This window comes from Schistosoma mansoni, chromosome W, assembly GCF_000237925.1.
Source record: "Schistosoma mansoni strain Puerto Rico chromosome W, complete genome".
NCBI lineage: Eukaryota > Metazoa > Platyhelminthes > Trematoda > Strigeidida > Schistosomatidae > Schistosoma > Schistosoma mansoni.
In genome coordinates, this window is record NC_031502.1 from 34,066,086 (window position 1) to 34,082,206 (window position 16,121).

The 16,121-nt window shown below is 33.8% G+C and overlaps 1 protein-coding gene across 1 annotated transcript in view; it reads left to right on the forward strand.

Annotated features, from left to right (window-relative positions):
- Positions 1-5,189: 5,189 nt before the first annotated feature.
- Smp_157840 (putative transcription factor ap-2 gamma) overlaps positions 5,190-16,121 on the forward strand; it is a gene marked incomplete at both ends in the record, with an annotated part of 32,541 nt that continues 21,609 nt past the window's right edge. The window contains 4 exons of the mRNA XM_018789458.1: positions 5,190-5,207; positions 6,292-6,874; positions 8,178-8,338; positions 8,484-9,048. Coding sequence (XP_018654899.1) covers positions 5,190-5,207; positions 6,292-6,874; positions 8,178-8,338; positions 8,484-9,048 — 1,327 coding nt within the window. The remainder of the gene's footprint in view (positions 5,208-6,291; positions 6,875-8,177; positions 8,339-8,483; positions 9,049-16,121) is intronic.

Sequence of the window (16,121 nt, forward strand, 5' to 3'; positions counted from 1 at the left end):
TAGCATCTAACCATATGTGTCAAACAAGTGCAATAGAAATACTCTTCTTATTAGTTGAATATTTCTTTTCCTAGGTGGAATATAAGAAGGGTGGATTTACCAGAAACTGTCGATTTTGGATTATCATATAAACTTGTAGAATAACTTACTTACTTACGCCTGTTATTCCCAATGGAGCATAGGCCGCCGACCAGCATTCTGCAAACCACTCTGTCCTGGGCCTTCCTTTATAGTTCTATCCAACTGTTCTTCCTTCTTCTCATGTCTATCTCCATTTCTCGGCATAATGTGTTCTTTGGTCTTCCTCATCTCCTTTGGCCTTCAGAATTCCATGTGAGGGCTTGTCTTGTGACGCAGTTGGGTGATTTCCTCAATGTGTGTCCTATCCACTTCCAGCGCTTCTTCCTGATTTCTTCCTCCTCTGGAATCTGGTTTGTTGTTTCCCACAGTAACTTGTTGCTGATAGTGTCTGGTCAACGGATCTGAAGTATCTTGCGTGGACAACTGTTAATAAACACTTGTATCTTCTGTATGATGGCTTTCGTAGTTCTCCACGTCTCCGCCCCATACAGTAGAACTGTCTTGACATTTGTATTGAAAATTCTAACCTTGGTGTTGGTTGACAATTGTTTTGAGCTCCAGATGTTTTTCAGTTGTAAGTATGCTGCTCTTGCTTTGCCGATCCGCGCCCTCACATCTGCATCTGATCCACCGTGTTCATCAATGATGCTGCCCAGATATGTAAAGATTTCCACATCCTCCAAAGCTTCTCCGTCAAGTGTAATTGGATTGGTGCATATTGTATTGTATCGGAGAGTCTTGCTTTTCCCTTTGTTTATATTGAGACCTACTGCTGCTGAGGCTGCTGCTACACTGGTCGTTTTCTCCTGCATTTGTTGTTGCGTTTGTGATAGAAGAGCCAGATCATCCGCGAAGTCTAGATTGTCCAGCTGCATCCTTCCTGTCCACTGAATCCCGTGATTTCCTCCAGTTGTTGACGTCTTCATGATCCAGTCGATCACCAGGAGAAAGAGAAAGGGTGAGAGTAAGCAACCTTTTCTAACACCGGTCTTTACTTGAAACGAGTCGGTGAGTTGTCCTCCGTGGACGATTTGGCAGTTTAGTCCATCATAGGAGTTCCGTATGATATTGACTATCTTCTCAGGCACGCCGTAGTGTCGAAGAAGCCTCCATAGTGTCGTCCTGTCCACGCTATCAAATGCCTTCTCGTAGTCGATGAAGTTGATGTAGAGTGATGAATTCCATTTGATTGATTGTTCCACAATGGTACGTAAAGTTGCAATTTGGTCTGTACACGATCTATCCTTACGAAATCCAGCTTGTTGATCTCGAAGTTGGGAGTCTACGGAATCCTTCATCCTGTTTAACAATACTCTGTTGAAGACTTTTCCTGGTATTGGGAGAAGAGTGATGGCCCTGTAGTTATCACACTTGCTGAGATCGCCTTTCTTTGGTATCTTGATCAGAAGTCCTTCTTTCCAGTCTATTGGTACTTGTTCTTCATCCCAAAATCTTACTGAACAGAATGTGGAGTATCTTTACAGTTGCTGCTATATCTGCTTTCAGTGCCTCTTCTGGAATGTTGTCTGGTCCCGCTGCTTTGCCGCTCTTGATTTGTCTAATGGCCATGCTGATCTCTTCAATTGTTGGTGGGCCAACATCGATTGGGAGGTCTGTGGGTGCTGCTTCGATGTTGGGTGGGTTCAGTGGAGCTGGCCGATTCAAGAGTTCTTTGAAGTGTTCTACCCACTTGTCTCGCTGTTCTTCAATGTTGGTGATTACCTAGCCTTCCCTGTTTTCGCCGGTCGTTCTGGTTTATGGTAATTTCCAGGTAGTTTCTTCGTTGTGTCATACAGTTGTCTCATGTTTCCTTCTCTAGCAGCCTTTTCCGCCGTTATTGCTAAATCTTCCACATATTTAGGCTTGTCGATTCTTATGCTCCTCTTCACTTGCTTGTTTTCTTCTGTATATTCAGCTTGTGCCTTGGCTTTTCCTGCTCTTGTTCGGCTGGTATTGATTGCTGCCTTCTTGTTCCCCCTTTCTTCAATCTTACCCAGTATACCAACAGTGATCCATTCCTTGTGATGGTGCTTCTTGTGGCCCAGAACCTCCTGACATGTTGAAACGAGTGCCTCCTTGATACCTTTCTAGTTGATCTCCATGGTAGTTCCCTCTCCATTGAGTAGACCATGAAAGGCCTGGAACCTGTTGATGAGGGCTATCTTGAATTTGTTGAGTTTGTCAGTATCCCGAAGAAAAGTCGTATTAAACTTTTGTGATGTTGTCCGCCCCGTTGTCCAGCGCTTCTTAAGTTTTAATTTCATCTTGAAGACCAACAAATGATGATCTGATGCGATATCAGCTCTTCTCCTGGTTCTCACATCCTCCATCGTCCTCCTGGACTTTCTGTTGATGCAGATATTGTCGATTTGGTTCTGCGTAGTGTGGTCCGGTGAAGTCCATGTGGTTTTGTGAATTCGTATGTGTGGGAATATAGTGCCGCCTATGGCCAGTTAATTGAAGGCACATAGGTTTGCAAATCTCTCACCATTTTTGTTCCTTTCTCTCAGTCCATGTCGTCTCATGACGTCTTCGTATCCAGTGTTGTCCATTCCAACCTTGGCATTGAAATCTCCCATCAGAATTGTCAGGTCCTTGGTTGGGCACTTCTCGACGATCGACTGCAGCCTACCGTAGAATTGGTCTTAAACGTCTTCATCGTAGTCGTTAGTAGGCGCATAGCATTGGATGACGTTCATTGTAATGCCCTCTCTCTTTGTTTTGAAGGAGGCTTTGATGATCCTTGGTCCAAGAGATTCCCATCCAATAAGTGCATTTTGTGCTTTTCTGGATAGCATCAATGCAACTCCTTGAGTATGTGGGGCATTTCTTCTTCATGGCCGTAATATAACAACAGCTCCTCTGAAGCTGGTCGTTGTTGTCCAACTTGCGTCTAATGTGTCTCACTGATTCCAAGCACCTTCAGATTGTATCTCCTCATTTCTGCAGCAATTTGGAAGACTCTCCAGGTTTTCTACATTCTACGAGCATTCCATGTACCTAAATAAATGGTTGCTCTAGTTTTCAGAAGGGACATCGGCCTCGTGGCTTCCGAAGGAACTCGTATTTCGCCATGAGGTGTAATAAGTCTTCTTAATGAGCAGTAGCCCCCGGAGGAGCTACAGGCGGAGTTTTGTAGAATAACGGTCATACCGAAAGTAATTAACCAGCACTTGTTAGCTTACAAATTTCCAGATAAAAAGGTATGCATAAGGAAATTCGCTGAGGTGCAGTCCTAGCTTTATCCACGTTTCTTCTATGCGTAACTGATTTTCCATGTCTGTTATGGTCAATGTCAGACTTACAATGACGTTACTCAAACAAAGAGATTAACGCGAGGTTTAAAAAAAATTTAAATCAATTATTTAATCGTCTGACATTGATAAATGGCAATCGATTATGTAAATTTTCAGGACCCATTGAGTAATAGGTGTAGTATTCAGCTTCCCATATACAAACAGACTTATGACATTTCATATAATATTTTATTTGAGCGGAAATTGGTTATTTTATACAAACATCCGATTGGTGTCTAAGAAAGAGAGTTAAAAGTTTAAAATGCCAGTAAGAGAAGTGTCAAAGTTTATTTCTAGAGTTCCTAAACTACCACTTAACAGCTCCTTAACTAAATATAATTACATACTAACCTACGAGAGCCCACTAGTATGTTCACAACCCCAGAACTGACTAAGTAACGCATAACTACTAACTTTTATACCAAGTCTTCAACAAGCAGGATTCTGTACTTTAATGCGAGGTAGCAACTTAAATCAACTGAACAGTCCCACCACTAGGTAAAACATAAATCTTTTAACATCCCATTCTGACGAAATCAAACGAAAACACCTTAAATTGAAATAAATAAGGACATTTAATGGGATCCTATGTGTAGAATTCAATTAGCTATCTTTTAATTAAGTTCCTTATATTTCTGGGAAGAAAGAATCATACACGAAATTTAATATCTCACTCAACAGTGTGAATACAGAAATTTAGAAGTAGTAAAACAAATCAGGTCATACAAAGACAATTTTTTGCGCGATTGCTAAAAGTGACCGATAACGATTAACAGTATAGGGAATCACAGGAGAAATTATTACAAACTATGTGTCTAGTATTATTTTTAGACCTTTTATATTTTACAAATCAAGGGGGTAGAATTTTCAAACGTTGTTTCTTTGTATTGACTTAGTATTGTTTGTTTGAATCTTCCCAGGTACATCCTGCTGACGAGTCCCAAATAGGACGAAACGCGCGTCCTGGATTCCACTGCTAGCCACTATCCATCTTTGCTTATATTGTTTCTCTGTACTTAATATTATGTCAAAGTACAAAATGATTTAGTGAATCGTATCGAATTAGAAGTCGCACTATCACAAAAACTGGTTCTAATACTTATCAAATTCTGAAGTGTGTTTAACAATCCCTATCATACTGAACATCGTTAGTTTGACTTAATGATGTATGATTTTATACGCTTTCTAATTGGTTCGCTATACGACCTTGGCTGTATCTCCCCTCTACGTAAATCAACGAATAAAAACTGTAGATTTTCCATTTATCCTGCGGCCATTAGTATCCTATAATTTTCTTTCCACTATGATATGTTAAATTAGTGGTGGAGTATGGAGACAATTTTATTTTTATCATATCATTTTTACTTCCCTCTTTTCTAACCTAAAGCTTTAGATTACAAATTTCCCTCAGTAAAATCAGACTCACAACAAGCCTGAGGGCAGAGAAACAACAAATACAAGTAGTGTAGTATAAAGCATTAAAAGAGTCGAGAAAATTCCCACCCCCTATGGGCATTATTATCTGCCTCGGAATTGTTCTTTCATAAGAACCTATCAAATGTTTCTAATTTTAAGCAAAAGTATTTGTATTCACGTAAAAACTTGTTGTTGGCTTTATTGATTTAAATATAAACTTATTATATACAAGCTGTTTAACTGCCTTCGGCCATTCTTTGAGATCTACGAGGAATAGCCTGGTACTAACAACTGACCAGAAGAAGCTTCCATAATTTACATCGCCTGTGGGGTTCAGGATCTAAAATAGCTGCAAGCAATACCTACCGAGATTTTAGTTTACTAACTGATTAATACATGTCTTCAATTATACAGGTAAATTACATTAGTTATTTAACTAACATAAGTAGTTGTATCTGTATTCAGAAGCGTGAAAATCATTTTATTAAGTGTTCTAACTAATAAAACATTTTGTACTGTATTTTGTAATTTTATTAATTGTTCCTCTAGTGACATAAATGCTTGTAAACCTTACGCATTTGTTCTAAGTCTGTGTTTAGACTATGGTTGAGTTTCTTTTTTATGTTCTGTAATCAATATCAAGTTGGCTTTAGTTAGAACTGCTGAGGACGTTAGATCCCCAGAACTCATTTGGAAAAGGTTCTAATTTTGTAATTTTATTCCTAAAATTTGAATTTTATGTTTACGCGCCACTGTCATTGGTCGACGGATTTTTTCAGTACGCTATTTTGTGGCTCTTCCAAGAGCGTTTTTATCACTGTATAAATAAGCTTGGTTTGTGTGCTTAGTGACCTCTTATTTTCTGGGTGCTTGTAGAATACACTCTCTACGCCTCATCAAGAATTTTTGATCTAATTAGCAGGGCCAGGGACAACGGATTAGAATAGCTTATTGTGTCACTGTGTTTTTGACCTTCGTTACGTTTACCAAGTTAGGTGAGCTCGTAATAGCATCAAGCATATCAAGAACAAAGCAAACTATTTATTTATTCATTTTTAAAAAATAGTGAATTGATGAAATAATCTGAAATCATTTTGCTTGGATATGCTTTGAGGAACCTTTATTTATAATTTAAATCCAATGATAATACTTTTCTATTTCTCATTTTCACTGTAAACTCGATTAACATAGATCACTAAAATAATGTTCAATACTCATGTGATTTATATTGATTGGTTTATGTTACCAAGACTCGAATAATAAATGAACTTTCAGATTTAATATTACTAATTCATTATTCATCTTTAATGTAATCAATCTCAGATGATAGTTAGATTGACAATGAAATTGCTTTATACTTAGCACTGGATATGATGAACATGTTAATTCTTACATAAACAGTACATTCATTTAAAATCACCGTATTGAACTATGATAGTTATGTCTATACTGTTACTATATCATTTACTATAATCGCTTATAACTATTTATTATTTAGGATCAGTTTTCAACAGGTATCTGTATTACTGAAAATGAGACAAATTCCGATACAGATAATTCATTAACCGGTGGGGGCGGTTCTATTGGTAGTCTACATTCAGATTATCAACCTCCATATTTTCCTCCACCATACTATCCATCTATAACTACACCAATGATGATGATGACAACAACAACGGAGACAGCAATCAATAGTTTAGGAACGAATTTCTATCATACTAGTGGACAAAATACATCATTTATAAGTGGTTCAAATAATTATTCTGGTAATTTTTATCATCCGAATTTATGTCATGATTCAAATATATTAAATCAACATTTACACACTTCTCAACATCATCATCATCATCCACAACAACAACAGTCAAGATTACATACAAACACATCGAATTTTCCATTTTCTTCATATTTTAACACAAATCCAAATTATTATTCATCAGTAAATTATATGAATGGATCTGTATTAACTAATGAAAATTTATCATCATCACCATCCTCATCTTCATCTGATATAAATCATACAAATAATATGTTTACAAATTATCCATTCAATTATTCAATACAAAGTGGTATTCAAACATGTAACACAGCAACAATAGCAGATCAGGTAATATTTATTCTCAATGAATTTACGTGAATAATATGTTTCTATGCCTTATTTGATAGATTGTGAAATGGATACTTTTCAGTAAAAAGAACATTCCATTCTAATGAATTCGTTATTAAATAGCCTGGAAAATTGAAAAGTTACTTCAATTACGATTTTTGAAAAAAGAAACCCATCTTCATAGTATCCAGTAGATGATCAACAGATAATAGTTCACTGTTGATTAATTTTACAAAATTTTGAATGTTGATTAACACGGAATGTAATTTAAATTATTTTGTAAAAAATGATTAGTTTAATGACATCTCTATTCGTCTTGGTTGAATATTACGAGATAAATTGGAAACTGGAGTGATTGTATATAATTCATGGAAAAATTTAGAAAGCCCTATTCTTTACACTCTTTAACAGGTTAATTACTTACGCCTGTTACTCCTGGTGAAGGAGCATAGGCTGCTCACCAGCATTCTCCATCCAACTCTGTCCTGGGTAGTCCTTCCCAGTTCTTTCCAGTTTCTAGCCATCCTTTCCATGGCTGCTTCCAGTTCCCGACGCAGTGTGTTCTTTGACCTTCCTCTTTTTTGTTTCCCTCCAGGATTCCAAGTTAGCGCTTGACTTGCGATGCAGTTTGATGATTTCTTCAATATGTGCCCCACCCACTTCCAGAGTCTTTTCCTAAAATACACCTCAGCTGGAAGTTTGTTTGTTCTCCTCCACAGTAGGCTGTCGCTGATGGTATACGCCCATCGAACAAATATGATGAAATGGGAATATAATTTTACATATTTCTAAATCTGGCACTTAGTTAGTCATCTAATTTTAACTGAATTCTATCAAACATAAATAGGAATAGGCAAACTAGGATGAGTGATGAAATTTACCACTTTACTATGTTTGAAATTAAGAAGTAGAATACCCTGAATTAAGGTTGATTACTTGCGATATTATTCACCAGAAAAGGTTTGCTTTTATGCTCATTCTAAAGCTCCAGATTACTTAGCTCAATCTCTTAAGCTTCTGTATATCTTAGTAAAATATTAGTAGGTTTTTAGATTATAAGATGTGCTAACGTTTTAGTGTTTATCTAATTAATCTTTTTTATTTTTAATATTTATAGATCGTAAACATTTTTCCACGTTCTAAACTATCTGAAATGGTTGATCATTTAACACAAAATAACAACAATCACAATGGGTGTAATAATAATACTGCTAATACCAATAATAATAATAATAACAATGGTGGTGGTGGTAATCCCAAAACACTACATTTAAAAGTCGACGATGAAGTACATAACATAGAAGCTTCAGCTGCTAGTTCACAGTCTTCTTTCATACGTCGTTCGAATATGCATCACTGTTCACTTATACCTGAATATGAAATGGTAGAAAAAAATTTTGGACAATCACATCATACAACGGAATCAAACTATCAGCAGGTAAGCTAAGTTTTAAATTATTTATCTATCGAATTGAAATGATATGTTAACTATTTTAAAGTTTTCATAATTTAATTTTCGTAGATATTTTAATTCAGATTATAGTTTTACTTACATTTTAATTCGTTAAAATAAACAATTTTAGAGTGGAACTCCTTCATCAATAGATACTACAGAATCATCTCCACATAATTCATCACAATTTTTATCCCCAGGATCAAACAAAGGAAATTTTGAAATAGGATCCGAAATTAACAGAATCCAAATGAGTAGTACATCAACAACTAACTCTGGTAGAAATATCTATTCATCTCCAATATCATGTGGAATGAATGCCAATGAATTAAATTCAGAAGATGGAGTAAGGAATCATGAAGAAGAGAAAAATGCTCTAAGAACATTTAATTATCCTGATATAAATTCATTAAAAAATGCATTCAATATAGGAATTACTTCAGAAATTCAAAATTTAACAGAAGGTTTATTGAATGATCCTACAAATGTTATGCTACAAACAAACCTAACTCACAATTTAGATCAATCTAATTCTTATATGTCACATTCTCAGGGAACAAGATTTTCAACAAGTTTTAATACTGAATGCACACAGAATGTCATCTATCAACCGACTGCATCAGTAATACCTGAACAACCGTTTAGTCGTTTATCTGGTGGGGGAAATAGTGGAAAAAATGGATTTTGTAAAAGAGGTTAGTATATTCATTTAGATGACTGTAAAAAATTTACTCATCATTAATTAATCATTTACACTTTTATGTCGATGATATTTTACCAACCGAGTTTCATTGTTTTAAATTATTTGACTTCTCTTTGTACTCTGTTCATGTTAGTATATTTGAGTAAAGCGTATTTGCAGTATTGAGGGAATTGATTAAATAATAATCCTTGTACAAGCTTTAAATTATTCACAATGAGTTGATATGTTATGATTTTCATAAAACCTTATTTGTTTACGATTTATTTACATATGACCAAGGTATATTTTTAGATGCAGGTTAAGCATCATAGCTTACATGATGATCTGACATATGTTAGACAACCACTTAAAAGCCAGTGAGCACTACACACCTGTTGCAACATACTGTGGGACTTTCCAGAAATATGCTTTCACTAACACAACAGGGATCGAGCTAGAGATCTTGCAGTAATAGCTTAACCTTCAAACCACTGAGCCGGCTCCCAGTATGTTACATCCTTAACCTCAATCATTTCATGATGTTGTTAAGGTGTTCCATAATAGAACAAAACAATGCCCATTCTCTCCAGGTTTTTAATGATTATCTAACTAAGATCAGTCCATGACATTATTTGTTAAATCAAATAATCTCCATAACCGATTATCACAATAAAAATGGCAAAATATCTAGTTAATTTTTATCCCCAGATATTTTAGTAAAGTTTCATGGATACCAATTCGGACTAAATAACCATTTAAGCTATAAAAAAAAACTAAAGTATTTTGATTGATTCTACATATCAGTTATGTAGATGTTGAAAATCAAATAAAATATCAAAACTAACCAACGATAAAGCAATACTTCTTAATTCTGAAATAATTTATTACTTGTTACATAACAAAATGGAACCGTTAATTTGAAAACTGTTGTTGTTGTAAGTCGATATATATCTAAATATACTACTCGTAAAGTATAATTAACCACAAAGACAGATTGATATCAGTATAAATAGAGTAGTATATACATAAGTATATCATTACAAATAAGTATCCGATTCTTCTCACTAACACATATTTGTACTGATTCATGTGAATCTTTACAAGTTTAATAGGTATGTATATATATGGTGTATTACATCTTCATTTCTTATTTCTTTTCTTTTTATCATGCCCTTAAGCAAAACATATGAAAAATTCCGATTTTCTAAAAGAGAAAAAAAGCGTTTCTATATGAAATAGAAAAAAAATATTTTTTTTTCGTTTTTGTATTCTACAATTAGAATGAATCTGTTAAACAGGTGTATAAATTTAATCTTAAGGGATTGACATTTTTATTTAGATTAATAATAAGTTAATTTTCTTTTTTTACTAGTAGTATATACATATTTTGGATAAAATAGAAATTTCATTATGTAAATGATGTGAATAATTCTTATCATTATCATTTGTTTTTTTGTTTTTTTTGTTTTTTCTTTTTTTTCTTTTTTTAAATAAAAAGAAAATTGGCTTAGGTAACACATTTATAATGTAAAACATGTTATAATGATTGTATATAGATAAAGGGGTATTCAAGAGATAGGAGATAAATTATAATAGGACATTTGTATTTTACTAATTATAATTGTTTATTATATTTCATGAACTATGACTAATATAAATAAAAATCTTAAAATGAATATTCAAATTTTAGTAGGTTGATTATTTGGTTTTCTATTTTATTAAAACTAAGTTATAAGAAGAGAAAAAAAATATAGATCATGATTTTATTCTATAGAAATCTGAATGAAAGATAAGTCATTTCGGATGATAAACAAGTAATAATTTGTCGAATAATTTTATTCACAAAGTTTGGGCAACCGTTCACCAATTGTTTTCAGGGAGTTGAATTTTTACAACAGACATGGTTGAATTCCACTGGTCACTGCTTCCCACTAGAACTTCAGGAAATATCTCTTGCAGTCAGTCACTAGTGAGCATATGATTATAGATCAGTCTGTTGTAGAGATATCAACTCACTGAGGATAATTAGTGAATGGTTCCTCAAACTTCATGGATTGGTTGAAGTTAGACATTAACATCATTGGATGCTTGCTCAGTGGTCTATCGGTGAAGTACTCGCGTGCGAGACTGGTAGGTCATGAGTTCGAATCTCGCGAGGCGGGATCATAGATACGCACTGCTGAGGAGTCCCACGATAAGACGAAACGGCCATCCAGTACTTCCAGGTTCTCCATGGTGGTCTAGCTTCAATTGACTCATGATTTCAACTATGAAAATACTGGAATCTCCACAAAACCCCTTCTGAATAATTTTATTGTTTGTATTCTACGTTAAGCAAGAAATCTGATGATGGATCATGAATATTTATTATTATTATTATTATTCAATTGGTATCGTTTGTTTAAATCTTGCCATTGATGTTTAGGACTGCAATTGATCAGTCTCTTATTGGAATATGTGCATCTTATGAGGATTGCCTCGATATTGTCTTCAGTTACAAGCATTATAAGCAAAGATGGATAGTGGCTAGCAGCTTTATTCAATATTTTATTTTTGGTACAATATAGAATTCTCAGAACAAAGTATTTCAACAAGTTTCCGTCTCGTATTTCTTGAACGATATTGACAATAGGTATTGAGTGATCGCCAATTAGATGTTAGTAATTCAAGAATCAACACCTGAATAATTTAGATTCTTTTCGGTGTATATTGCCAGCAACCAAAATATCTCTGATTGTGCTCTTTCCTAAATTGTACAGTGAAACGTCGTGAACTTTTCACAAACCCACCTGAATACGTTGTGTAATTAAATGACATAATATTCTGTTATAACAAACAAAAGACAGATAAGTTTTTGAAATATCTAGATGGCAAGAACTGGCAGCCTAGATATTCAAGCAGGCCCTCAATAAGTGGTCTCTTATTGATTTAACAAAACTCTTCAATAAAATGCTAAGATTAAAAAAAGGAAAATACTTTGTAATATTATAATTACTATATATTAAATTGATCAGTTAAATGCACTGATAATTCATTATAAGCTATGTCTGTTTCTAATTTATTCTATCACAGAATAAAGTAATAAACTACGCATAATAGTCATAAACAGTATTTAAGTAGTTTTAATTAAGACGGTAATGCATTAAATATTATCATTTTGAGTAAATCTATCGCTTTAAGGTAGTTACAGAGGAACTGAATGTATAATTTTTCATTCATATACTCTATTTTCGTTATCAATATAAATTAATTTATGTGAGAGTAATGACATAATACGAAAAGTAATTAGGTTTACTGCCAAACTAGAATGGGAAACTATTAGAAATTTAACTAAAAACCTGTTAACTGGGTATTATGAGAAATGATTTGTTGCCAGGTATAAATCTTCATATACTACATAATATCTCCAGTGAGTTTGTCATTCACTACAATTCGTATTTGGAATACAATTCATATTTATTACAGCCATAGTATTTAATGTTAGTGAATAGGAAATAAATATATAGGCGGTTGTTCAAAGTAATAATGACCTCAATCCAAATCCACTAATTATATGTTGAGTTTTATAATGATAGTTACGATGATTCAGGTACGGTAACAGAAGGTAGAAATTATAAAGTAATGTTAGAGGTATTGGTTATTCTCAAAACCGTAAAAATTAAATAAAGGGGTACAAAAAATTACGTTAAGTAGGGGAGAAAAAGACGACAACTTACTGAATGAGTACAGAGTTACAATACAAAATGATCAAGGTGAAAATAACTCCCACTCATTAGCCTATTATTATCGTAATTTCCACAAGGTCGGTATGCCTTTGGTTCTATTGTATCTTGGATTGTGGTTTTACGCTAAGAAAAGATTCATACTAAGACACAAGTGGTCGTGCCTTGCCCGGCTTTTACCAGTTCCCTGGTTGAGGTAAGTTGGTGAGGAGAATTATCTATAAATAGTACTAGTGACCAACCAAATACACGCGTTCCATTGATAAAATCGTGTTTCTTTTAGGTAGGTTTTGACAATATACTCTCAAATTCTTGAAAAACTCATGACCATCATTCTCTTAACTTCGCTAACCTCTGATTTCGTTTTTAGAAGTATGAATTCATAATGTACTAGAAATGGAACAACTAATTAAATAAGATTATTTCTTTAATGAGTTATGCACTAGAGTCCTTTTTATTTTATAAATGTTGTAGACATCTAAGATCACTAATTTATAAATCATGGTACACAAAATTGTATGTTGTTACTAAATTTAATTAAGCATTCACTCACGAATACGAAGGTCTTGGATCCAATTCCCACGTGAGGGGTCGTAGAAGCAGACAACCAAGAAGTTCCATACTAGAACAAAACGACAGTCCAGAGCTTTCAGGTTTTAAATAGTTGTCTAGCTAAGATCAGCTAGTGACTTAAACTGCGAGGAAAATAAGTACGAACAAACTTTCAGAAAGAACCTTAATTGTAGTGAAACTGTATTATTAGGATTGCCTATGAATTTTGTAATTGAATAGCTCCAATGTGAAAGAAGTCATTATGTCTCAAATTAGTAAGCCAACTCTTTGATTATAAGAAATAATGTGATGTAGATACAAAAACTGTCAATAAAGGACTAAGAGAATTTATCTGGATTCCTATCAATTATAAAAATTGGATTTTAAACGAATGAGTGCAACAATTAAAAAAATCAATAATTTTCGTTTTAAATGATTTTGATCAGCACGAGGTTTGTGGAGATTGTAGTAATTTTAACAGTTGAATTCATGAGTTGATGTAAGCTAGACCGCCATTGAAAAACTGGAAGCACTTGGCGGTAACCATTACCAGTGGAGTTCAATTTCTGTCGGGTAGAGACAAGTATCTACCTCACACAATGGATAAATGGTTGTGCAGCCATTCATGGGTCAATTGAAGTTAGACATTAACACCGTTGGATGCTGACCGGCTCAGTGGTCTAGAGATTAAGTGTTCGCGTGCAAGATTAAAGGTCCTGGATTCGAATCCCGCATGCGGGATCTGGACGTGTAATTCTTAAGAGTCCCATACTGTGAAGAAACGGCGATCCAGAGCTTCCAGGTTTCCAATCGTGGTCTAGCTTACATCGACTCATGAATTAAACTATTAAATAATTTCATCCAGTATTCTTTTAGTGACATTAAAGTTGATTGAATTTTCGAAAATTCATTATATTTAAATAAATAATGCAATGGATAACCATTACATAATACTTTAGAATTCTGTAATATTACCACTGTTGAAATAAGTAACCATAATTGTTGGCTTATAATCATATATATATATATATATATAACATGCATACATTTAAATCATTAACTAAATGTATATTTTAAAAGGCTCTTGAAGTTGATAGTATTCAGTTAGTTATAAGTACCAGCAATAAGTTAAAAATAAATTAACCACCTTTTTTCTTCATCAAAATCCACTAAAATCATAAACAACTGTACTCGTTTTCTATATCAACTTGGTTATAAGTTTGTCTTTGGAAAGATCTATACAGACATATATATATGATAATTTTGTTGATAATTAACTAAATAAACAAATAAAGTCTTTGTTTAACAGAAAACTTAATAAACATTTTAAAGTTTAAGATAAGAATTTGGTAAATATTATAATATATTATAGATAATCATTTCCTATTGAAACTTGAACTAACTGAATTCATCTAATAGTATTTTTTTAAAACTTAATAGTTGAAATCGTAAGTCAATTAAAGCTAGATCACCATGGAAAGCCTGAAAGTACTGAACGGCTATTTCGTCTTACTGTGGGACTCAGCAGTGCTCATCCACGATCCTGCCTCGCGAGATTCGAACCCAGGACTTATTGGTCTCACGAGCGAACCCTTAAGCTCTAGACCATTGAGTTGATATCCAATGGTGTAAATGTCTAATTTTAATCAATCCATTGGATTGTGCCACCATCCACTATTGTCTTCAGTGAGTTGGTATCTCACAACAGACCTGGTTGAACTCCACTTGTAACGGTTTCTCACTAGAACTCCAGGAAATACCTCTTGAAGCCGGTCACTAGTGAGTACATGATGATTATCATCAGAAGAGAATTTTGTGATTTTAGTAATTTAGCAGTTAAATTCATAAGCCAGTTAAAGCTAGACCACCGTGTAAAACGTTTAATTTCAGTCTATCTTTCTGAATGATTCAATCGAATTACATTGTAGTGAACGAGAACACAAGTGTTAACAACCGAATATATTTGAACACACAATTACAGAATTATTTGGTGAAATCTGAGAACCTTTTTGTAAATGCTTCATTTGTCAGTCAATTGTCTCGGATTTGATTGTTCCTCCATTTCCATACTAATCATTCTTCGTTCTCTTTTTTTTTCGATTCTCTTAACCTTCTGCCACCAGACATTTCACTTTCGATCGATGATACATACCACTAATGTCTGTTGACATCAGTAACACATACCACAATAAATGTTTTGCAAATGATAGGTTCAACCGGTTTATATGACGTAACAGATATTTATTTTTATTAACTTGAGAATAATTAGAAGTTAGATAACATTGGATAGTTTAGGTCATTCTCTTAAGAGGAAACTTTGATGGTCTACACCTACAACATTCTACTTAAATAAGCTATGAACTTTCACGTTTTACGATAAGCTTGTTATGTTCAAACGAGTGAATCAAAATACAGTGGTCTTTATTAGCAAATTCAATCAACTTTGAAATTGAGCAAAAAATCAGTGTAAACTAAACCAATATATCCGTACAATAATCTAATAACAGTCTGACTGAGAATACAGTTGAACTTCATTAGTTATAACCTCTTACTAGAACTTTGGCAATCTATTTCAAATATAACTCATTAGTGAGCGAACGACATATTAACTCTTTTACTATTCAATATGTGAAACATAAACAAAATAAGTTTACGACTGAGAGTTTTCAAGAGCGAATAATTTTAAACAAACAGTTCATTTTAGAAACCTTTATAGACCAATCAGAAGACAGAGGTAATTTAAAAATTGTGGTGACCACAATAAACTAAACAAATTAAGGAAAAACTCAAAAGCTTTCCTGGTTGTAAACTG